The following is a 23,674-nucleotide window of genomic DNA, read 5'->3' as shown; positions in this document are numbered from 1 at the left end:
AATCGGCCCAATGAATATGCCCTCACCCAAGTACACCACTTATCAAGAGGACAAACTGCTAATATTCATACTGATCGCTGGTAGGCCTTTGGGATCATGTATAATTTGGGGATGTTATGGAAACAAAATGGTTTTCTTATGTTCACTGGGACTCTGATCAAAAACAGACAAGAAAGATCTTACTGCTATGTGCTAACCTTCTGAAATTCTGTCATCAAAACTGAGGCCCATACTAAAAAACTGAAACTGGTATCAGAGGAATGCCCTAGCTGACTTTTGTGGAATGGCAGTATAACAACATGTATAAAGGGTGTGGCACATGTGAATAAAGTCCAAATTGTTTTTGCAAAAAAATGACCTCTTTTTGCCAGACTCCTGCCTTCCTGATGTTCTATGACATGGCAATAGTCTGCTTTTGACCCAGTGAAATTAAGATGAGCAAACAAACCGTATAAAGTCAATGAACGGTTGGGGTGATGGGAAAACCAAGATGGTTACTTGGTCCTTCCTTGCTCCCTGGCATTTTTCAGTTTTTACATTCCTTCACCCACCATTGTGCAACTAAGATGACTCATAAACTGACGTTGGCGGGGAGCCTGGTGACTAGGTGTTCTGGAAATGGCATCAGAGGAAGACAACTCTCCAACCCTACTGGAAGGGACTTTGTCACAGGCTCCAGACTACTGACACCACTGTGAAATCAGAACCTACTAAATCTTGGGTACACATCTCACAGCTAGAGGAGACTCCACCTGACATCTGGTCTTGAACAGATGCTGGAGACTTCTGAATCCAAACAATGAGGAAAAGGAGTTGACATCACTGTAGACTGCTTCCACCCAAGATGCCAGATCAAGACTTCATACTTTAATTAAACATGAAATCACCTCTCCTTCTCTTTCTTTCCTTTTCTCTGGCATTGGCCTGAAAAAGTAGCACCATCATCTCCATCTGCCAGGCCACACTAGGACCATCGCTAAGGCCACTGCAACCTTCTGTACTAATGGATTTTGTCATCAAAAACTCTGATCTGCCCATGATGCTAGAGATCCCCTGGTCCTCTCTGTGACCAATTTTTCTTCTATTCTCAGTACCATCATAAACTAACTATAACCAAGCCCCCTTAAAAGTCATAGTCTTTTACAGCCTGAACATCCAGCGCCTTGTTTGCCTTTCTACAATTATGACTATACTGCCCCATCAGACACAAATATCTATGCAGATCACAGCCCATTTGCACCTCCATATTCTTATGATGATCTCAGTCAGATCTGCCCTCAATCACGAAAAGATCCCAACCACAGCACACATCTTTGTAGGGAATTTAGAACAACTTTTTGTTTCAGGCGAGGAGATTTACTTCCCAAGCGCACTGAAAACCTAATGGACCCCTAGCTTCAATGGACAAATGCAACAATCCCTGCAAGTGAATCCATTCACGGTGCCCCCTTAATAGAAGTGCTGTGTGCCCCAGAAGGGTTTATCCTTATCTGTGGTTATCATTCTCCCTGACCCTATAAATCCTTAGATGGTTGGTGCAGAACCAGACCATGCCTTGCAGGTTATCTAACTATGTCCCTGACTGTTCAGAAATAAACTGACACACTTCACTGGCCAACTCCCCTGAATGTACATTGTCAGGTTAGGAAGGACCTCCCAGAAGGCTTTCATGATTTAAGATTCGCTTCCTCTGGCAGGTCTCTACTTCCCCAGTCGGGAGTGTGTGCAAATGATGCTACGATAAGGAACCTCTCCTTTTTTTTTTCCTTAAAAATTTTATTTATTTATTCATGAGAGAGAGAGAGAGAGAGAGAGGCAGAGACATAGGCAGAGGGAAAGCAGGCTCCACACAGGGAGCGTGATGTGGGACTTGATCCTGGCATTCCAGGATCACGCCCTAAGCTGAAGGCAGACACTCCACTGCTGGGCCACCCAGGCATCCCAGGAATTTCTACTTAACTCCTGAAAGTATCATAGAATCTACTATAAAAGTGACAGCTGCCCAACAGAAATCCTCAGACCCTGTGGCCCAGGTTGCTGTCAATAAGAGGACAGCCCTTGATCATCCTTTGGCTGAACAAGGTGTCTGTGCTGCAACCAACACCACCAGCTACATGTGGATGATACTTCTGGGTAAGGTGAAACTCAGCTGTGCAAGATTAGTGAACAGGACACTTGGCTTAAGGAAGTGCCCCCTTCAACAGGGTCTTTTCTGGCTTACTTGATTTTGACTGATTTGTGTCTTGGAGAGCATGGCTCCAAAGTACCCTCCAGACACTGGGAGCTATCCTGCTTATACTGACCACAGTAATCTCTGGTGCACTGTATTCTCCTGAAGGCTTTATGTGCATGTTTGTAGCCGAACAAGGAAATGATCTCCCCGAGACTGGAATGTCAGGAAAGGAACAGAGACAATGATCAACTTTTTAAAAATAATGTGAACCTGAAGTCATGATGTGTCAATACTACAGAGATTCAGCAAAAAGTATCATGACCTGTGATTGAGGAAAAACTGAGAGCATGAGAGTGTTAGCTCGGCATAGGGCTAGTGCCTTAAATTTCAATCACATTTCTTAATTAAGCCAGAAGTCTGATCAAAAGGGGGTAAATAATGAAAAAGAGACAATATGCCCCAAATGGAGTCACTTGTGCTAAGCTCATGTTACCAAAAAAAAAAAAAACAAACCCATAATACCTGACTTAGTTTCAACCACTTCCAGGAGTGGACTTTTTTTTTTTTGTCTTAAGATTTTGTTTATTTGAGAAAGAAAACACAAGTTGGGGGAGGGGCAAATGAGGAAGGAAAGAATCTCAAGCAGACTCCATGCTGAGTACGGAGCCCAATACAGGACTTGATCCCATGACGCCAAGATCATGACCTGAACTGAAACAAAGATTTGGACGCTTAAGCAACTGAGCCACCCAGCTGCCCCACTCCTCGAGGGGTGGACATTCAACCTAGTGTATCTGGAACCACCTGGTCAGCACCATCTGCCTGATAGATCTCCACAGCCCCCTAAAGGAGGGTGCCCTTGCCACAAATAATCTGCTCGTTACCAGTAACTTCCTTTCCCAATCCCCTTTTGCTTATAAAAGTGTGTCATTTTTGTACAGTTCTTTGGAGTTCCTTTCTATCTGCTAGATGGGATGCTGCCCAATCCATGAATCACCGAATAAAGCCAATAAAATCTTTAAAACTTAGTTCAATTTGTTTTTTTACAAGATGAAGAGCTATCTTTTATTAAAATCTTACTGGGTTCCAGGGATTGGTCTAAGTATTTGCAGATATCATTTTATTTAGCCCTCAAACAAACTCAGAAAGCAGGTGCTCTTTCCTCACTTTTCAGATGAAGAAACTGAAGCCCAGAGAATATCTAAAATGTGTAGATATCACATGGCTACCAAAGTGCAGAACAGGATTAGAACCTAGCCTGTCTTTCCCCAGAGGCCCGTTTATTACCATTTACACTATCCCACTTCACAGGATATAACAGATGGAGATTTTTCCAGACAATAAACACTAAACTCCCAATACTTTGGCTGTGTCATACATGCAAGCAGAAAGATTTTCTGAGCAATGGCCACACAGAAAAAGGTGAATGATAGAAAATGATTTTGAAGCAGGACAGTTACATGCAATGACCTTGTCTCTCACTGGATTCCACTATGGAATGTCATGCTGCACAAAAGGCCACAGCAAGGGTAAGGACAGGAGTAAATAATTACAATTACATTATATCAGCAAATGCTCCAAAATGGGAATATCAAGTGTTAGGAGCTAAAGAATTTCAAAAAGAATTATTTTTTTCCTGTAGGATTTTCAGAAGAATGTCAAAAAATAATAATAAATCAGTTGATTACAAGAGACAAATCAAGCCTAAACTATCACTGCTAATCCTTAACGGAGATTAAAGCAAAAATCAAATGTTTAAAACCATCAATACGGCACATGCATGACGAAGCACAGAAGCGATATGGGATAAGCGTAAAATCAAAATAAATAACATTCAGTACACAACTACTAACAAAATAGGGTGAGGGCAACAAAACCCACTCAAAACAGCAACTAGGCCTCCCTCGCAACCTCCCCGCCAGAGGCACCTCAGTACATTTGCATTATAACCAGTGGCAACAGGTAAAAAGCAACATGTACTCCCTAAGCAAGCTGGACCTGCAGCAGCTGCTGGGAACTTGTTAGAAATGCAGAAGGTTTGGCCCTGCCTCAGGCTACGGATCACAAATTGCCCTAGGAACAAAATCCCCAGATGACTGGACTGGTGTTATGGTTTGAGAAGCCTCAGAGAAAGGGCTGGAGCCCAAGGGGAGAGAAAGTGTTCCTCCGTGGGAATATTCTGAGGCTGCTTCTGTCTATACCATCAGAAACCTCCTGAGAGGCGGGGCCGATGGCTAAGTGTCCAGCTCTTGATTTCCCTTCAGGTCATGATCTCAGGTCTCAGGATCCAGTCTCAGGGTCATGGAATCAAGCCCCAGGTGGGGCTCTGTGCTCAGTGGGAGTCTGTTTGAGATCCTCTCTCTCCCCCCCTCTACAGCGCCCCCCCCACCTCCCAGCACTTCTCTCTCACTCTCTCTAAAATAAGTAAATGAATCTTTAAAAGCAAACAAACAACAAACTCCCGAGGCACCTTCTGAGCTGTGAAGATGGTGCAGACAGTAAGATCAAGCCCAGAGACGTTCTTGGTGGCTGGGAGAGTCAGTCACCCCAGGTGGGCTACCGGACACGTGAATGGACTTGATGTGGAAAGGCCAGGAAAATCAACCCAGTGTATTTTGGGAATAGCTGGCAAATTTTAAGGGAGGGAAGGTGAAGTGGTAATGCCCACGTGCAATGAGGGGCTCTGGCTGCAATGCCGGCTGACCTGACCCAGGGAGAACCAAAGACCAAATATCCAGCTCGAGGCCCTGAATGTGGGCAGGACTTATGTGAAGCATGGATGCTTTTGGTAGGCTCAGATCTGAACTTTCACAAAATATGGAGGTATTTTTTAGGAAAATGGATGGATGTCTGGGCCCTAAATCAAAGAGAAAAAGAGAAAAAGTAGGATATTTAGATCCAGCCATTGGTGTCAGTACAGCCCTGATTTTGCAGACTGGAAGCAATATTCCACAGTGAGAAAAGAAAGAAGTAAAAGAGGATTTTAACTACTTTTACCTTGTTTTTTTTTTTTTTTTTTAAGATTTTATTTATTTGACATAGAGAACGAGAGAGCGTAAGCAGTGCGAGGGGCAGAGGCAGAGGGAGAAACAGGCTGCTCGATGAGCAGGAAGCCCGATGTGGGGCTCGATCCTAGGACCCCGGGATCATGACCTGAGCCACAGGCAGACGCTGAACTGACTGGGCCACCCAGGTGCCCCCAGCTACCCCACTTTGACCTCAGGCTGTACTTTCTAAGTTTTTCTTTCCAGCTTATGGCTTAACTCTGGCAAAGGGCCCTGTAGGCAAAGTATCCCATGATGTGAACCCACACTCCCCCCCACCTTGAGCAATGAGGACTGCCTGAGGCAGCAAGACCCCCCGCGGCCGGCCCCAAGACAACGGCGACCTGACCTTTCCTGCCCACCTGCATGGACCCACGGACCTTGTCCCACACTTTCCTTATAGAAACCTAGACGTCTTTTCAGAACTTTGGAGATGGTTTGTGAGCTACAAATCTGCTGCCTGCAGGTGTTGGCCTCACTCTAGGAAATCCCTTTCTTGTTTCACCACCACTGGACTCTGTCAGCAGTGAGCTGCTGAGCCTGGCCTGTTTGGGACCCTGGGAGCCAGGGCCTCCTGCAGCCCTGTGCTCCGGCCACAATTCTGGTGAGCCAGTCATGGGCTGTACTTCTGATCAGCCCAGCCCCCCGGGGACCCCCAGGGACCCCCGGGGTGGTGCCCTTGGCTGCAGCGCTGTGCCAGGAGGGCTCACAGCCATTTCCTGAGCCAGTGGTTGGGACAGGTCAGAGTCAGCTCCTCCTGGCTAGTGGTCCCTGGGTCCCTCCTGGACAGCAAGGAAGTCCTTTGTAGCTGCCCAAACCTGTTTCATTTTGAAGACTTTTTTCTTTCTTTCTCTCTCTGATCTGGCATCAGTGGTCTTAACCACATTTGGTGAAATAGGGGAATGACCTAGAAGTAGTAATGGGCCCCAGAGATCTGGCTCCTGGTAAGTCCCCCCTGATGAATGCACATCAAATCCCGTCCTGGTCCTTCTCTGGTTCCCTGCCTCTGGGTTCTTTTGAACTACTTGTTTCGGGTTTTCTTAACCCATTTGCTCAGGCTTGGGTAGCTGAGCTGTGGCAAGGGCCATTACAACTTGTGAATGTGCCTCTGGAAAAAGGAGTGGGTGAGAGGAAAATGGGAAGCCAGGGTCCACATACGGGGAGATTCTCTGGAATCTGTGTGTACGAGACAGGGACTGCTAAGTCTATCCCCTCCCAGAGCCCCCTGGGAAGAATAGCGGCTGTCTGGTCCGTCTTCTTTTAGTTATAAACCTGTGATAAGAAAAACATGAATTTTCATTTTAACACCTCCTGGCACATGAGTTTGTTAAGCTCAGAGGAAAGATGGCCACTGAATGGTTCTCGAATTCCTTCCTCCCATTTGGTTGCCTCCAAACAGGGGGCTTGCTTTGGTTTGGCTCTCCTAGCTTGTCTAGGAAGCCCTGTGGCTCAGGCAGTGAATCACCTCTCAGTTGGGGGGAAGAACGAATGCTAACAGAGGTATTCTGGGCTTCAGGTAGTCATAGTTTTATTGCTTCTGTGTTCTTTCTGAACCTTTGCCTAGGAAGATGGTGATGCTTCCTTCTCTTCTCAGCAGAAACCTATTAGGGCATATTGTGAATTTATGGTGCAGAGCGCTGAAAAGTATCCTCAGAAAAAGGCCGTTTTGTAGGAAGGAGAGACAGGACATGGAGATAAAGGAATGTTAGTCCAAACTTTAAACTGACCATCAACACTGGTGGTGGTGGTACACTTCTGTCTCCACCTTCCCCTCCCCCTGTTTGTCACATCACCCATGAGGTTAATGTGGCCGCTCCTGTACCATCCTTGGTGCCTCCAGAGCCACTGGCTCCTGGTCCTCCTACCTCACTGAGAAACAAAAGGCACCCCTAGCTATTGAGCTACCTCCTTATGGGATTCAAAGCTACTTCCTTATGAGGTTCAAAGTACCCCCAAAATCAACATGAAGGGGTCCTGAGGCTCCCCAGGACATAAACTGCCCACTTCAGATTTCCCCACAGGAGGCCAATTAAAACTGATAGTGGGGGACACCTGGGTGGCTCAAAAGTTGACTGTCTTCCCTTCGGCTCAGGCATGATCCTGGAGTCCCAGGATCGAGTCCTGCATCGGGCTCCCTGCATGGAGCCTGCTTCTCCCTCTGCCTGGGTCCCTGCCTCTCTCTCTCTCTGTCTCTCTCTCTCCCTAAGTCTCTCATGAATAAACCAATAAAATCTTAAAAGGAAAAAAAAAAAACCTGATAGTGGGAAACAAATTGATTCGCGGACTTTTTAGTGGACCTAGATACAACATATGGCATTAAAGTTAATTCAAGATTGTCAGCCTAATTAAAATACACATGTCTTGGGCAGCCCGGGTGGCTCAGCGGTTTAGGGCCTTTAGCCCAGTGTGTGATCCTGGAGACTCAGGATTGAGTCCCACATCGGGCTCCCTGCATGGAGCCTGCTTCTCCCTCTGCCTGTGTCTCTGCCTCCTTCTCTCTGTCTCTCATGAATAAATAAATAAAATATTTAAAAAAATAAACATGTCTTTAGAGTTATCAGCATTAAATATAAAACTTTAATTCTACCAAGGTTTATTAAGGTTTACTAAAGTTCACGTTCTACCAACGTTTACTAAAGGTCATCTCTATCTGTCAGCAAACAGAAGACTTAATATGATAGTTAATTTGATGTGTCTCATGAGGTTTTCACAGGTAACTGTTAAGAGCAAGTAGGTTGAATAAAAAAAGAAAGGAAAGTGTGAAGCTTTCAGATTCATTGTTAACCTAAAACTTTAAAGTTTTGGTAGGTTAAATGATATATTGGTTTGAACTCACTGGATATCTATTTTCCAATAGGACAAAACACTGAAACATTAATTACTCAACATGGGTTTATCTGTTTGTGGCTTCTTATTACAAAGAAACTAAAGATAAAATTAGGGCTGCTAGTAAGCATATTTTATGCTTGGTCAAAAAAACTATATTATGGTAAAACGTTTCCAGAGATTATGAAGTACAGTCATAAATTTCCAATCTAAAAAATTCTGATGTAGTTCACAATTGCTTACTACCTAGTTTTTACTAGAAGTTAAGGTTTCTAAGCATTAATAATAAATGTAACTGAGACTGCTAGAAATAAGGGGAGTAAGTCTGTATGCAAGGAAAATAAGATGTATTTTGGTAAGAAAGGTACGAGGAATGGGAATATATTTTTGTTGAGGAAAAATAGAGTAACTTTGCTTTAAAATGTGACTGGTTAGAGAGAAGGTGTAAGGCAACATCTGAATGAAAAAGAAAGCTGTAGAAGGTTTGTGAAGGGGAATCTTTGGAAAAGCATTTATGCATGGTCAGGACTAACACTGGAATGAGTGTTTTAAAAGTACACTCATATAAGACTAAGATTTAGCTTTTCTGTCAAAAAGATAAAGTTTTCTTCGATTTTTGGTCTGCTCTTGTAAGAAGTTGTAAACAAAAGTTCTCGTTTTTTTTTATCTGCTCAGAAAACCAGAGTTTCTATGTCTTGGCCTTTTAGGTCTCTGATTACTTAGGAAAGTTAAAACTTCTCAATAGTAAAGGAGCTAAGTTTTGCTACCAAATATTACCTCCTTGATTAAATAGATAATGAAATACTATTTATAATGATCTGTAATCCTATTTAGGTATGTGCTCTAAAACCTGAGGTTTTTAACAAATTTCTTCAAATTCTAAACAAAGTCTTCTTGACTAATTAGGCCTATATGTTAAGTTACGTGGTATGTTGAGTTAGATGGGAATCACTGTCAAACAAACAATGATAAACTGTCTTAGGTTATATCCTATGGGTAAATGCTATAACTGTTCTAGAAATTATATGAAATCCCTAAAGTTTTAATACATCCCGGTAAGGGGCTGGAATGGCAAAACCACTCCTCAAAAGACAGAGTGTACCCTACTCCATAGGGTTAGCTAAGGGTTATGGAAAGGTGGCCCTCCCTTCCTTATGATGGGATTGGACAATGCACTTATGACGTTATGATGGATGCCTGTATCTCCTGGGATGTCTACCACTTGCCAGTGATTCCTCATAATTGCGATATTGTTAAAGGTAGGTATTAGGCAAAGAGGTTTTCTTTATTATTTTATCAGTTAGCCATATAGCTGTCCCAGAAGCCACCTCTGTTGATGTAGAATTACAAGTAGAGGCTTTGGTCAAGCATACAGCAGCCATCTTTAATCAAACTCGGCACACAGTCACTCTCCTAAATGATGAAACCACATGAAGTCAAAAAGTCGTCCTTCAAAACCAGATGGCTCTTGGTATTTTGACTGCAGCCCAAGGAGGAATCTGTGTTCTCATTAAAGCAGAATTTTGTATATATATTCCAAACTACTCAAAGAATGTGTCTGAAGCCATGAAAGATTTAAATACATCATCATTATAGATGCCCTGGTTCTAGATCCTTTTAGCAGTCGACTAAATTCGATTCTTCCTAAATGGAAATATGCTCTGCTAAACACTGCTATACTTCTTGCCGTTTCTCTTTTTGGTTGTGGTTAGACTTTTTGTATTTGTCAAGCAGGAGCCCATGCTATTCATACCAGCATGGAGATACCTTACTGTATATTTCAGGAGAGACTCAAGAAATGAAATTCTCCCACCCTGTCAAAATCTTCCATTCCAAAATCCCTATGTCATCCCTGATCAGTAGGAAGTAGCTACAGGGCAAATGACCACTATCCCTTTTCCCTCCATAGAAATAAAATGGTATTTTGACAGTGGGGATCTGAAAGAAGACTTCGCCTCCATTTTTTTTTTAAAGTAGGCTCCAGGCTTACTTAAGCCCCACTGTAGAGCTTGAACTCATGACTCTAAGAACAAGACTTGAGCTGAGATCAAAAGTCAGTTGTGTAACTAACTGAGCCACCTAGGTGCCCCAACTTTACCTCCATTTTGACCTATCTTTTAAACTTTTTTTCTTTTAAGATTTATTTATTTTAGAGACTGTGTGTGTGTAGAAGTGGGGGAAGGGGCAGAGGGAGAGAGAATCTCAAGTAGATTCCCTGCTGAGCCTGGAGCCAGATCCCATGATCCTGAGATAATAACCTAGCCAGAATCAAGAGTCAGATGCTTGACTGAGCCACCCAGGAGCCCCTAAACACCTCTTTTAACTCAGGCAAAAGACCTGAGGCAAAGTATCCATCATGGGAACCCAAACTGCCCCTCAAGCATTAGCGGAGGGCCCTGATACCAGCAAAACCCTGCATGATTGACTCCAAGACAATGATCGACCTGCTCTTTACTGCCCACCTGCATATTCCCACTGACCTGTGTCCCACATGTCTCTTATATAAACCTAGAAGTATTTTCAGCACTTTGGAGACAGTCTTTGAGATGTTAGTTCACATCTTCCCAGTGTTGGCCTCACTGAAATAAATTCCTTTCTCTCTCTGCCTCTGGATTTTGTCAGTGGTAAGTGGCCAAGTCTGGTCTGTTTGGGACTCATAGAGCCAGGTTCTCTTGCACCCTTGGGCTCCAGTTAAAGAAGGTTTGGGGGATCCCTGGGTGGCGCAGTGGTTTAGCGCCTCCCTTTGGCCCAGGGCGCGATCCTGGAGACCCGGGATCGAATCCTATATTGGGCTCCTGGTGCATGGAGCCTGCTTCTCCCTCTGCCTATGTCTCCGCCTCTCTCTCTCTCTCTCTCTCTCTCTCTCTGTGTGTGTGACTATCATAAATAAATTAAAAAAAAATAAAGAAGGTTTGGGTCTTGAAGAATTTAGGTATGAATCAGCTCCACTACTAAGTAGCTGCATGAGCTTGGGCAAAGTAACTTACTTCTCCTCTCTGTGCTTCAGTTTCTTTGGGGGGGCGGGGAGGGATAATATGAGTATGTACCTCGTACTCATGATGAGGACTGGATGAAAATAATAAGAGCATAGCCCTTAACTCAATGCCTGGCAATACATTTTGGTTACTGTTATTACACACGGAAGAGGAAGGATAGGACCCGCATGAGAAAAAGATAGACTAAAAACTCGGTTGGGACTGTTTGAAAGCCATCAGGAACTGCAGAGCATGATGAAACATTACAGTTAGATTTTACTGGTAGAGAAACATAAGTAGTAAAAAGGGGTATTTGGTTGTCATTGAAATAATACAATTAATTAACTCAAGGCTGGAAAAGTCCAAAGAGTAAGGCAACATGAGTAGGGAGAAAAGCACAGGACAAAGGAACTGGGGATCCTCACTGGCTTCACCACTGGACAGGTCAACATTTAGCATCTCCAGTTGAGGAATATCTTGAGGGCAACCCTCCTGTTGGGAGATACAGAGGAAATCTCTGAGAACCAGGCGTAAGAAACGTAAGGAATTCCAAGCAGGAGACAGAGAAAGAACAGTCGCCACAGTATGAGAGACATCACAGGGCTTTAAAAAAAAAAAAAAAAAAAAAGACTATATGTTCCTGCCAGGAATGTAAAAATATAGTGAGAAGAGCAGGCAGTAGTTTGTCAGAAAGTAAGGCCTGAGGCCCCCAGGACAGAGTCCATGTTCAATCCAGAATCAGGTGCCAGAAGCTCAAAGATCAACAGGCAAAAGGGATTTAGGGCAACTTAAAAGCATACAATTAAGCTCTTCAAAAAAAAAAAAAAATAAGCTCTTCACTGAAGATTTCAGCCAGATGAATTTTGGTTCAGTGATTGCAGACCCAGAAAACAAGCATTCATGTAACGCAGCATCCAAAATACCTGAGATCATTCTGTGACTTGGGGCTGACAAAAGAATGCTGTGATACATATTTCTAGGAGCATAATTTTACTAAAAGGTAGTCCAGATGGTCCTGTGGTATTCTGTCCTGATAACCCTTTAAAACTTAGAGATATGATAGTTAGGGTCATATCACTCAACTTCAAGGAGACTGATTAAGATACACCAGTGCCAAGTGGCAAATTGTATCTGTGAGAGGAGTTGAAAGCTTTGGGGGAGTTGTAGCTCCACTCAGTGGGGTAAGCACACTATAATCTGACTCCTGCACTGATCACAATTAAAACCTCTGGACAGCACACAGCAACAACTTGAAGACTCTGAAAAGCAAACAAAAGCAGGCAGATGTAGAAGGATGTCAAACCTGGAGAGGTGATCCCCAAGGGGATGAAGTTTCCCTGTTTTTCTTTGTTCTTGGGCTTTGTCCAGAGGACGAGTCTTCATTCAGAGCTTGAAGAGGATTGTGCTAAGACCTCATAAAAATTGTGGGCTCACCCCTAAGCTGTGCAGAAGTGAGGTAAACCCAAAGAGCACAACTAAGATTTAAACCACTGTATGACTCTCTGGCTAACACAAACATCGTGTGCAAGAAAGAGACCCAAAGCAGCACAGCAAAGACCTGAAAACTGAACTGAGGCAAAGAGACTATGCCTAATCAGGTTGACAGCCTGCTAAAAAATTTAACGTTTTCCAGAGGAATATAGTAAGATCCAAAGTCTATACAAAATAATGTTGAAAATTTCTAGGATACAGAAAAAAAATTATTCAATGCACAAAGATGATGGATTCTCAAAAAAAAAAAAAAATACAATCGATAGATGCCAACCACAAGATGAGCCTAACATTAGTATTACCCAAAATGATAAAGAAGCTATCTTAAGCTTCATGAGACAAAACTAAACACACCTGAATGTAAAAATCACATTCTTATCAGATAAACAAAAACTATGAAAACAATTGGTAATTTCACAATTGAAAAAAAATAAAATATATGAAATCTAATGATTTGGTTTGTAGGTTACATAGCAAAACAGTGATGATGAAGGTAAGAGTCAGAGACTTGAACAGACCAAAAGAAAATGTCAATTTTGAAAAACAAAAACACTAGAAAAAAAAAATAATCAAAACTCAGGATCCTGTGAGACACTACTAAAGACTCTAACTCATGTGCTATTGCAGTCCCAAAAGTAGGGGGAAAAGAGGTTAGGGCCCAAAAAACCCCCACAAAAAACAAACAAAAAACTCAAAAAATAATGGCCCAAATTTTCCAAAATTTGGTGAAAGTCATAAATTTATAGATTTCAGATGTTCAGTAAACTCAGGCATATTAAACTCAAACTAAAGCACATATAGATACATCATAATCCAACTGCTGAAAATCAAAGATTAAAAAAAAATCAGAAACAAATAATAATTACATGCAGAGGTAAAGCCAAAAAATCAGCAGTTATATTAAAGTCAAATAAGAAAAAAATAGTAGTGAAATAACCCAAAAGAAGGCAAGCAAGAAAAACAAAAAAAAAATGAAGTAATAAACAGAAAACAAAAGTAAAATAAAAATAATAGACCTAAATTCAACCATATGAGTTTATATTAAATATAAATGGTCCAAACATACCAATTAAAGATGTAGATTATCAGACTGAATAAGTACAAGACCCAAGACTATGCTATCTGTAAAAAATGAACTCACTTTAATAATAAACACATAGATGGGTTAAAATTAAAGGACAGGAAAAGATACATCATGCAAACAATTAGCAAAGGATAACTTAAGTGGTGGCTATGTCAAATATCACACAAAGCAGATGTCAGAACAATGAATGTTACCAGGGATTAAAAAGGACATTACATAATAAGAAGGTAATTCATTAAGAAAATATAACACTTCTGAATATACATATACTTAACAGAGCTTCTAAATATCCTAAGTAAAAGCTGACGTATGTGAAAAGAGGAATAGACAAATCTACCACTATGGATAATTTAACACTCCCCTTTCAACAGTTATCAGAACAAGTAGACAAAAAATTAGGAATACGGAAGTTCTAAATAACATTATCAACCAACTTAACATATATCAAACACTCCATCAAACAACAGCAGAATACACTTTTTATAAGTGCACACACAACACTTGAGGACACGGACCAGATTTCTGGACAAAAAAAAAAAATCTGATAAATTTAAAAGAACTAAAATCATACAAAGCATATTATCTGATTACAATGAAATTAAACAAGAAATCAATACCAGAAAGATATCTGGATAATCCTCAAGTATTTGGAAATTAAATAACACGTTCTAAACAACTTGTGGATCAAAGAAATCACAAAGGAAATTAGGAAATACTGTGATCTGAGTGATATGTTATAAAGATACAACAGATCAAAAATGATAGGCTGCAGTGCTTAGAGGGAAATTTAAATTTAAGTTTACTAATACCTAATTTTTTTAAATAAGGGTTTCTAGTCAACAGTCTAAGATTTAACTTCATAAAACAAGAAAAAAAAGAAAACTAGGTCCAAAGTAAGCAGAGGAAGGAAATAATAACACAAATCAACAAAATTGAGAAAAGAGGGGCATCTGGGTGGCTCGGTCAGTTGAGCATCTGCCTTTAGCTCAGGTCATGATCCCAGGGGTCTGGGATCAAGCCCCATGTCCTTCTCTCTGCTAAGCGAGAAGTCTGCTTCTCCCTCTCCCTTTGCCTGTTGCTCTGCCTGCTGGTTCTCTCTCTCTCTCTCTCTCTCTCATAGATAAATAAAATCTTTTCAAAAATTGAGAAAAGAAAAACAAAACATTGAGAAAAAAAGCAAAAAATTGAGAAAAGAAAAATAGAAAAGAATTTAAATGTACACGTGCTGTTATAAAAGATCAATAAATTAGAAAAAGAGTTAAGGCAGGAAGACTCTAGGAAGGCCAAAAATGATCACCACTCTTCTGTTTTTCACACTTGTGTGCAATTCCACCTCCTTGATTGTGGGAAAAACCTGTGATTTGCTTCTAACCAACAAAATATGGAATGTTCTGTTCCTTTGCCTTTTCAGGTTATACACTCTGATAAAGCTACCATGTTGCAGAGGCCCAGAGAGCAAGGAACTGAGGGTGGGTTATGAGCTCTGCCAAACCAAATGGTTTCAGGAGTAAATCCTTTATTGGTCTAGCATTCAAACTGAGATACCTACTTCTGGCCAAGTCTTGAGTATAGCCTTATGAGAGATCCTGAAGCAGAGGACAACCTAGCTAAGTCATGCTCAAACTCTCCAAATTCTGACCTGCAGATACTTTCAGATAGTAAGTATGTGCTATTTTAAGGTCACTAAGTTTGTACTAAACTGAAGCTATGTACAGATTGTGAACACTTAAACTTTGACTCCTGTAATTCCAACAAAAGAACTCCAAAAACTTGTTATACAGCAATACGTACCTGATGTAAGAGTCAAGACAAATTACCCATAATGAAAATGAAAGTGGAGACATTACTACAGACCTTACAGAGAGTTAAAGGATAATAAGGGAAAATTATAAACAACTTTATCTTATACAATTGGTAACTGAGGTGAAACAAATTCTTTCAAAGACACAAATTGCCAAATCTCATTCAAGAAGATAATCTGAATAGTTATGTGTGTGTGTGCGTGTGTATAAAGATACAAAGATGCCCTCTCTCACACATTCTCTCCTTCTTCCTTCCTTCTCTTCTCCTTCTTCATTTTTAAAAAGAAATTAAATTTGCAGTTAAAAACCTCCCCAAAAGGATGCCAGTATGGTTCTACTGTGTAATTCTACCAAACATTTTAGAGGAAAATAATACTAATTCTACAAAGGCTCTCCCAGAAAAGTGAAGAGGAGAAAACACTCCCCAACACATTTTAAGAATATGGCATTATCTTGATAAACACTAGACAAAAGCATTCTAAGAAAACTACAGAGCAGCAAACTGAATCTAATGCTATGCAAAAGAATAATACATCATGCAAAGTTCATTCAATACACAAAAATAAAATGGATGCAAGTCACCATTTCAATAGATCAAATAAGCAAAACCATATAATCATGTCAACAGATGCAGAAAAAAAATCCATTTGACAGAATTTAACATCAATTAATCAATTCATGGTAAATACTCTCAGCAAATTAATAATAGAAGGGTATTTTTTAACCTGGTAAAGGGCAGGGTTTTTTTATTTTATTTTTTTATTTTTATTTTTATTTTTTTGTTTTTTTTTATTAAAAAAAAAGACCCTACATCTAATATTATACTTCATGGTGAAAGACTGAGTACTTTCTGTCTCCCTAAGACTGAGAACAAAGCAAAGATGTTCTCACCAATCTCATTCATCATGATACTGGAGAGCCTACAGTGAGGAGAGAATACAAGATGAATATAAAATAAAATGCCTACAAAAAAGAAATAAAATTGTCTTTGATCACAGATAACAAGATTATCTACATAAAAAAAATTCAAGGCATCGACGAAAAAAAGGTACTAAGAATTTCCTTAACGAACTGCAGGGAGAGATGATGACATCTGCATAGATGTCATTTAACAGAACTGCATGGCTGCCTTAACCTGTATGAGGTCAGCATTCCCGTATCCCCTTTTCCTTTGGAAGATTCTAGGGAGTGAATATTTCTTTTTCATAACCATCAATCATCTTTAGTTGCTTGTGACTGATTTATTTGTATTATTTCCTGCATTCCTATTCAGACCCATAGTTTATCTTATGCTATCTTTCCTTCCCCACCTTGGAGGTTAGCACCTATGGGAAGAAAAAAAAGAGCAAAGTTTATTCTACTTGCCTCCTTCACTTAGATCCCACCCCCCAGGGAAACCAAAAGTAGCACAGTCATAACAGTAACTCTTTGCCTACAGAGGAGATCTAGATTTAGGGGAAACAGGAAATTGTGTTCTCTTTGACTTTTTATCACAAGGTATGTCTCTATCTTCGAGTGAGAAGCAGACCTTGGCTGAAGAGTAAAATATGCTATGGGATAGAAGACATGCTGCTAAGATGGGTACTGGGAAGGACAATGGGGTAGAGAGGAGCAGGAGGTCCAAGTACCCCCTGTGAGACACAAAAAGATTTAGAACCAGGGAATGCTTATATTCTCATTAGCCTATTCTACAGGGACCGAAAGCCAAGGCACTGAAGGCTCTTACAGTAAACATAGAAATCTATGGAGAATATTCCTCCAGGAGGTGTTGGCGGGGGGGCTTTCATATACATAGATTAGAAGGGGGCACTGTTAATATGGGAAACTCTGAAGTACATGTTTTTCTAAATAATCCCAATGATGTGAACATCTGATGATGCTAGAGATCACATCGGGTGTGGGAAACTGCATCATTTCTGTCTCATCACCACCATCCCTGTGCTGTAACCTTTCAAAGGACTCCACGTCAATAGAAGGGATGATTCTTTAGCTTTTCCACTTATTCTCATCCCCTAATGGTCATCTTCAGTTTATAAAGGAATAATCAATAAGAGACACTAAACTCCTTCATTTCTCTTTTCCTCCCCCCCACCCTCACCCCCAATTATCGGTTTTAATTACCTGTCACTAAATTTTTTAAAAAATGCAAACTGGGATGAGGTGAATGGAGTAACATGGAGGCTGTGACTGCGCATGTCTATGAAGTCTGGTCAGGACAGATGCTAGAATGTGAAAATGAGTCAAACCAGCCAATGTCTGTGGAAATCACTATATATATTTATTAACTACTTTAAGCAGTTTCATTAGTTAATGACTCTTCAGCTGTAAATATCCTAGTACTCTGCTGAAATAGTTTATTTCACTGAAGGCCTAAATGCCATAAGAAGCTTCTACTGTGGCTACTCCCTCAAAATGATTTAAAAGAAATTTGGGTTATATTAAAAAATATTTGTTTCTATTATTTAGTTACCCCAATTTACTTAACTTATTGAGACGTGTTTGCTATCCCCCCTCTTTCAGAGGTCCCACTAAAATGTCAATACCATTCTTCACATATGTCTTATGTCTCATGAATGCCATATGAGTACAAAAGACTGAAAATGTCTTTCATTTCATTTGGCTTGAAATCTTCAAGCACCATGCTCTTTGAAGTTAAATTCTTACTACCTCACTTGTTTTGTTGTTGTTGTTTAAAAGATTTTATTTGTTCATTCATGAGAGATAGAGAGGCAGAGACATAGGCAGAGGGAGAAGCAGGCTCCCCACAGGGAGTCCCATGTGAGACTCGATCCCAGGATCCTTGGATCATGATCCGACTCAAAGGCAGATGCTCAACCACTAAGCCACCCAAGTGCCCCACTATCTCGCTTGTTTTGTCAAAATTAACACAAAAGACACACTTACCAACCAGGACAACAAGTCTGTATTTTTCGTTCGTTTGCCGCCGATACGGTGTCACTTCCTCATATGTGGGCACATCAGCTGTGTCATACTGATCACTCTTCTTACATTCATACATGGACTTATTTGTTTTCTTATCTTTTCTACTAAGACGAAAACTTCTCCTAAAACCAGCTACAAGAAAAAACATTTTTTTTTAAAGAATGAGAACCAAAAAAAGAAACTCTCCAAGAAACAAAAATTTAAAAAATCCTCAAAGTGGGATTGGATTTTATGAAAGAGAATATTGTCACAAGTACATTTAGTAAGAGGAAATACAAAAATATTACACAATTCCATTAAAACAATCATTTTATAAGAGAATCATCAAACATTTATTTTATAGTTATAATAATATAAATTTTATTAGGTTCCAAGCCATAAAGAGTTTTTTCAGAAATCAGTGAGTAAAGAACCCACATAACAAAGCAAAATAAGCGGGAAATCATAATTTATTATGGACTGACTGAGCACAGTTGATAAACAAAAAGTTAAAAGCACTGTAAAAACATTTAAAATATAAATGACGAATTTTCTCATTCATAAATACTAGAATATTTTATAGTGCATTTTAAGCATAACCTAACAACATACCTGTGGCATAGACAAGCATCTATTGTTCAATAAAAAGGAAACTAAATTAGGGAGAGCTCAGTGTCAAACTCGCCTATACAGCCTGTCATGAAGAGCAAGCTCTTTTATAAGACTCCAGCAGGGGTAGTAAATGACCAAGTCCAGGTTCTTTTTCTCCTATGTAAAGTGTACGGTTTTATCATTTGAAGCCTAATGAAATTTGGAAATAAAATTCATAGTCTCAATTGCTATTTTAGGGAAAGACCATAATTGATATTAGCAGATGATATGGTCTTTCCCTAAAATAACTGTAAAAGCACTTCAACAGATTTGAATGCTTAAAGAGCCTTCTCCAGCTCATGGCTACCATTTAACATATGGGTTTAAAAAGCTGAGGCAAAGGTTCTTTGTCCCAGTCAACCCCAGTTTCATTCTGCTGGCTCTTCATGTCGCTGCATTGTATGATATTTATTTCCTTTCTAGGATAGTGGTGTTCATCATACACAGTATGATTTCATCCATACACACAGTATAAATTCAGTAATTTATTTGACCTAATCCTCAAAATTCAGACTTTAAGGAAAACAGTTCTGCTTATTGAAACATTATATATATTCATATATACCATATCCATGGTACAAAGAACATTTTAAGTATATAAAAATATGTTCTCTTGGAAAAGAATATTGATCAAATTTGATAAGTAGTAATTTTTAATAGAAGTATTTTACAATAAAATGCAAGAATATTAATACTGATGTATGTGAATTCTAGGGACCATAATGAAAAAGAATACTATCGCTGCATTTAAGAAATTAGAAGGATTCAAATAAAGGCCAATATTAAAAAACAATCAATGACCATGAAGTGATAGCACTCACTTTATGGATTCACAGTTTCATAAAAATCAGCCAAGATATTAAGAATGGGGTGATAAAAGATTCATCGGATAGTATATAGTGCTGTGGCCTCATTTTGAGGAGGTACTCAGATTATTTGAGAGACAGATTTACAAAGGATTTGAGCCGAGAGTTAATCACTCTAAAGCGCTCTTCTCAAAGGCAAAGAGGAAAAGGCAAACAGGACAAGGGATAAAACACTGGCTTTTCTCAGAGGAGGAGGAGATTCAGGGGAGCAAATGGAGAAATGTGCCAACTTGGCCCTAGGATGAAGAACACGTGTCAGTTCTAAAACCACCCGGGCAGGGAGAATTCAAACTACTTCTCTACAAAGGGTCATAGGAAAGCCTTTTATTATTTCTTGGTCTTTAGGATATTGGGAAAGACTCACGAGAACACAGGAAAAGGGTTCCCTGGCATGGGAGTCTTCTCAATGCCACAGCAGAAGTGGGGAGGATCCTTACAACCACTCCCAGGGCTCGAGCGCACTGCTTCTCAGACAACTTTCTCTCATCGATTTGCAGAAATGAGTTACACCATCTGACCCTGTCACCCGTGACTGCTGGCTCATTCTGGAATCCAGCTTAAGATGGCTTCTGGTTTAGCGTAGAAATTACACATTAGCTATTTTCACTCTTCAATGCTGGTATTTCATAGTGTTCTGATTTCAGGTTCCCATGGTTCTTGTCTCATGGAAGGCAATTAAAGGATAGGCAGGTAGAACTGGAAATTCCTTCACGGTTATTCCTTGTATGGAGGAGGGTTTTCCTCAAAGCACTATGGACTTACAGCCCAGGAATAAACCAAACCGGAACATAAATGCTTCATCCAAAGCAAATGAAGTCCAAAAGTGACAAATTTCTGAGCCATGAATCCCAGCTAAATCCTGGATTTCAGTGAAAGGGTTTACATTCTAATTGAATTTTTACAGTTCATGGAAGTTTTTGCTTTCATTATAAACAATAAAGAGATAGTGGGGTAAGAGTGAAGGTAATCAGATTTCTGATGTGAGCCTCTCTGGACATCAAAGATGGGGACTATGGAGCATAGGACGGTTTGGTGATATTAGTTATACTGTGCTTGGTACAGAATAGGTGCTTGATAAAAGTTTTATAAATTCAAGCAATTTAAAAAGGTAGGTGCCTGGGTGGCTCAGTAGGTTAAGCATCTGCCTTTGGCTCAGGTCATGATCCCAGGATCCTGGGATTGAGTCTGTTGGCTCCCTGCTACGTCTGCTTCTCCTTCTCTTCCTACCCCCTGCTCATGCTTGCCTTCTCTTATGCTCACTCTTTCTCTCAAAAAAATCTCTTTAGAAAAGGGCAATAACAAAACCCTACTTCATTCCTGTTTCATTTTCTTATTGTAAATTTCAACAAAGAAAACAGGGCACATTTGGTGTTTTCCATAAAAGAAAATTCTAAGAGGCAGACTTAATGACAAAACAGTGCATACACCAAGGCACAGAGCTGGAAAAAACCGTGGAGAACACTGGGCCCTCTCCATCCTTGCTCCCTGGCCACAGAGGATGCAGATGTGACTGCAGTTGCCCATGCACCATGACACGGTCCTGATCTCATTCAAGTCAGTTTTCCAGGTGGCAATGACTGAGCAACTGGAATTCCCACCCACATGTAGTGAAGTGTCCTAACCCAGTACGCTCGCTTACAAAACAGAGGAAAAATGGCAGTCAGGTCACCACACCACCTCTAGTAGCAGGAGTACCAAATGTTAAAAACTGAGGACCAGGGGCCACTGGGTGGCTCAGTCTGTTAGGCATCTGACTCTTGGTTTCAGCTCAGGTTGTGATCTCAGGGTCATCGGAGCCAGCCCTGCTTCAGGCTCTGCGTTCAGCACAGAGTCTGCCTGAGATTCTTTCCCCTTCCCTCTGCTCTTCCCGCCCCAATCATGTACTCTCTCTCTAAAATAAATATATAAAATCTTAAGAAAAAAAAATGAGGACCAGGGGTAGCTAGGTCTGACCCAGAGCAGCATCTAGATCCTGACACTTACCAGCTATAGGATTTGCCAACTTTTAGAAAACTTCTCTGTGGCTCATTTCTCAATTTTAAAATGAGGATTACAGTATCAACCTCATCAGGTTGTTAAGGATTAAATAAACAATTCATATAAAGCACTTGGCCCAGTATCGGGCATCCGGTAAATACCAACATAGATTAGGTACAGATTAGCACCTAATTGTCTCCAACTAACTATAAGTACCTGGAAGTCAGGACCATATACCTTCCTGTATTCCCAAGCACACAGTCTAGCAAGAAAGGGAAAAATAAGGGGCTTATTCATACTTTTTAATTAGCTGTTATAAATTAGCAGTATGTAAATATAAAGAGTATTTCATATTAAAATTAAAGCCAGATTTAAATGTTAAATATTAAAAGTACCCTATTAAAGTAGTAAAGCATTTTAAAGAAACACAGCAGAAAAATTGAGGATGCACTATCCTTTCACTCCCCCCATCCCCCCAGATACTCTTTCTAGGGATATATGTTATTTCTGGTACAATATTTAAATTTAAAGAGTATCCTTCTCTTATGTCTTCTTACTCTCCTGATCCACAGATACCTGTTTATGTTCCACATTTGTATCACCCATACACATAAATACACAAGATAAGCCTCCCTCACAAAAAAATAAATTCCCAGAGGAACCAATAAATGTGCCATTTGAGGTGGTTGAGGACTCTAATTTTCAACCCTGGGTCGCATTAATGAGCGATGTGCCGGCACACGCCTTCCTGAGTCTACGCTTAAAGGAGACTTAACTGTGTGTCAGGGAGAGGCAGTCCCTTCCCTCCGCTTTTATGTGGTTCTCTTCTTAAAAGGAAGATTTAAAGACATATCCTTAAACTGAAAGTAAGCAAAGGGTTCGTTCAGGTAAACGTGAATAAATAACCTAGAATTTTACTTAATCCCAGTGCATTTTCAATGCTCCAGTCTTACCAAGAGCTGGCTTTAACAAAAAAACAAAACAAAACAAAAAACAAAGAAAAAGGGAGGGAAAAAGGAACAGCAACAAGACATTTGGACTAAGGCAACAGTTTTACACGAAATATATTTTTCCTTATATTTCACATTTTTGTAATTTATAATTGGCTCAAGATTTTTACTGACAGGCTTTTCCCAGTGAGCTTCCCCACAGCTGTTAGAGATTGTGTGTTCCCAAGGAACGACGCGTTTACATGATGACCATAGGAAAGTGACTCTACAGTAAGCCTGCAGCTGCAGGTCAGCCCCCTGATCACAAGGAGACACTTATACCCAATATTTTCGAGGAGAAATAATTTATGATCACTTGTTAACTCAGCATATGATTGCAAAGCTTTATTTAAAGTATTTTTTACTATCAAAGCAAAAGGTTGCTTGTTTTTTGCTCCGTATTTCAAGATTGCAGTAAATGTCCCTGAACATACCCTTTATTCCATGTCGCTGATTATTTCACAGGGAGACGCCGCCAGAGGCTTAGATTTTGTCCACTTTTCAGATCAGTGAATGCCAGTGTACATTTGCACAAGCAGAAAGCACAATGACCCCTGTTACCAGTCTCTCATAAGAAGACCTCTCATTACCTTGAAGTTTTCAGTGACTTGACAAGTGAAAAATTTTATGTCATTTCATCTTCACTGTTACTGGAGTTGACCCTTGTTTCATATTTATTACCCATCTGCATTTCTTATTACCTCTGTGATTTGCTGGTTAATGCATTTTGATCACTTTTTGATTAGGGTCTTCATAAATACATACACATACATGTGTCTTTTAAGGTCACAGCCCTTGGCCCTAATTTGTTGCCAACACTTTTAAGATTTTCAATTTTCCATTTTGAAGAAATTTAAAATGTTTATGTATCTGA

At 40.2% G+C, this 23,674-nt stretch overlaps 1 protein-coding gene across 7 annotated transcripts in view; it reads right to left on the bottom strand.

Moving 5' to 3' along the window:
• MPP7 (MAGUK p55 scaffold protein 7) overlaps positions 1-23,674 on the bottom strand; it is a 307,798-nt gene that overhangs the window by 34,626 nt on the left and 249,498 nt on the right. For 6 of the 7 annotated variants that reach the window (XM_072825570.1, XM_072825574.1, XM_072825575.1 and 3 more), the window contains one exon: positions 18,300-18,470. The exons of the other annotated variant lie outside the window; for it this stretch is intronic. In XM_072825570.1, the coding sequence (XP_072681671.1) occupies positions 18,300-18,470 (171 nt within the window). The remainder of the gene's footprint in view (positions 1-18,299; positions 18,471-23,674) is intronic. 7 annotated transcript variants of the gene reach the window in all.

Source organism: Canis lupus, chromosome 5 (genome assembly GCF_048164855.1).
Source record: "Canis lupus baileyi chromosome 5, mCanLup2.hap1, whole genome shotgun sequence".
In the NCBI taxonomy this organism is placed as follows: Eukaryota; Metazoa; Chordata; class Mammalia; order Carnivora; family Canidae; genus Canis; species Canis lupus.
Note: the sequence above shows the minus strand (reverse complement) of the source record. Positions and strands in the feature narration are given on the sequence as shown.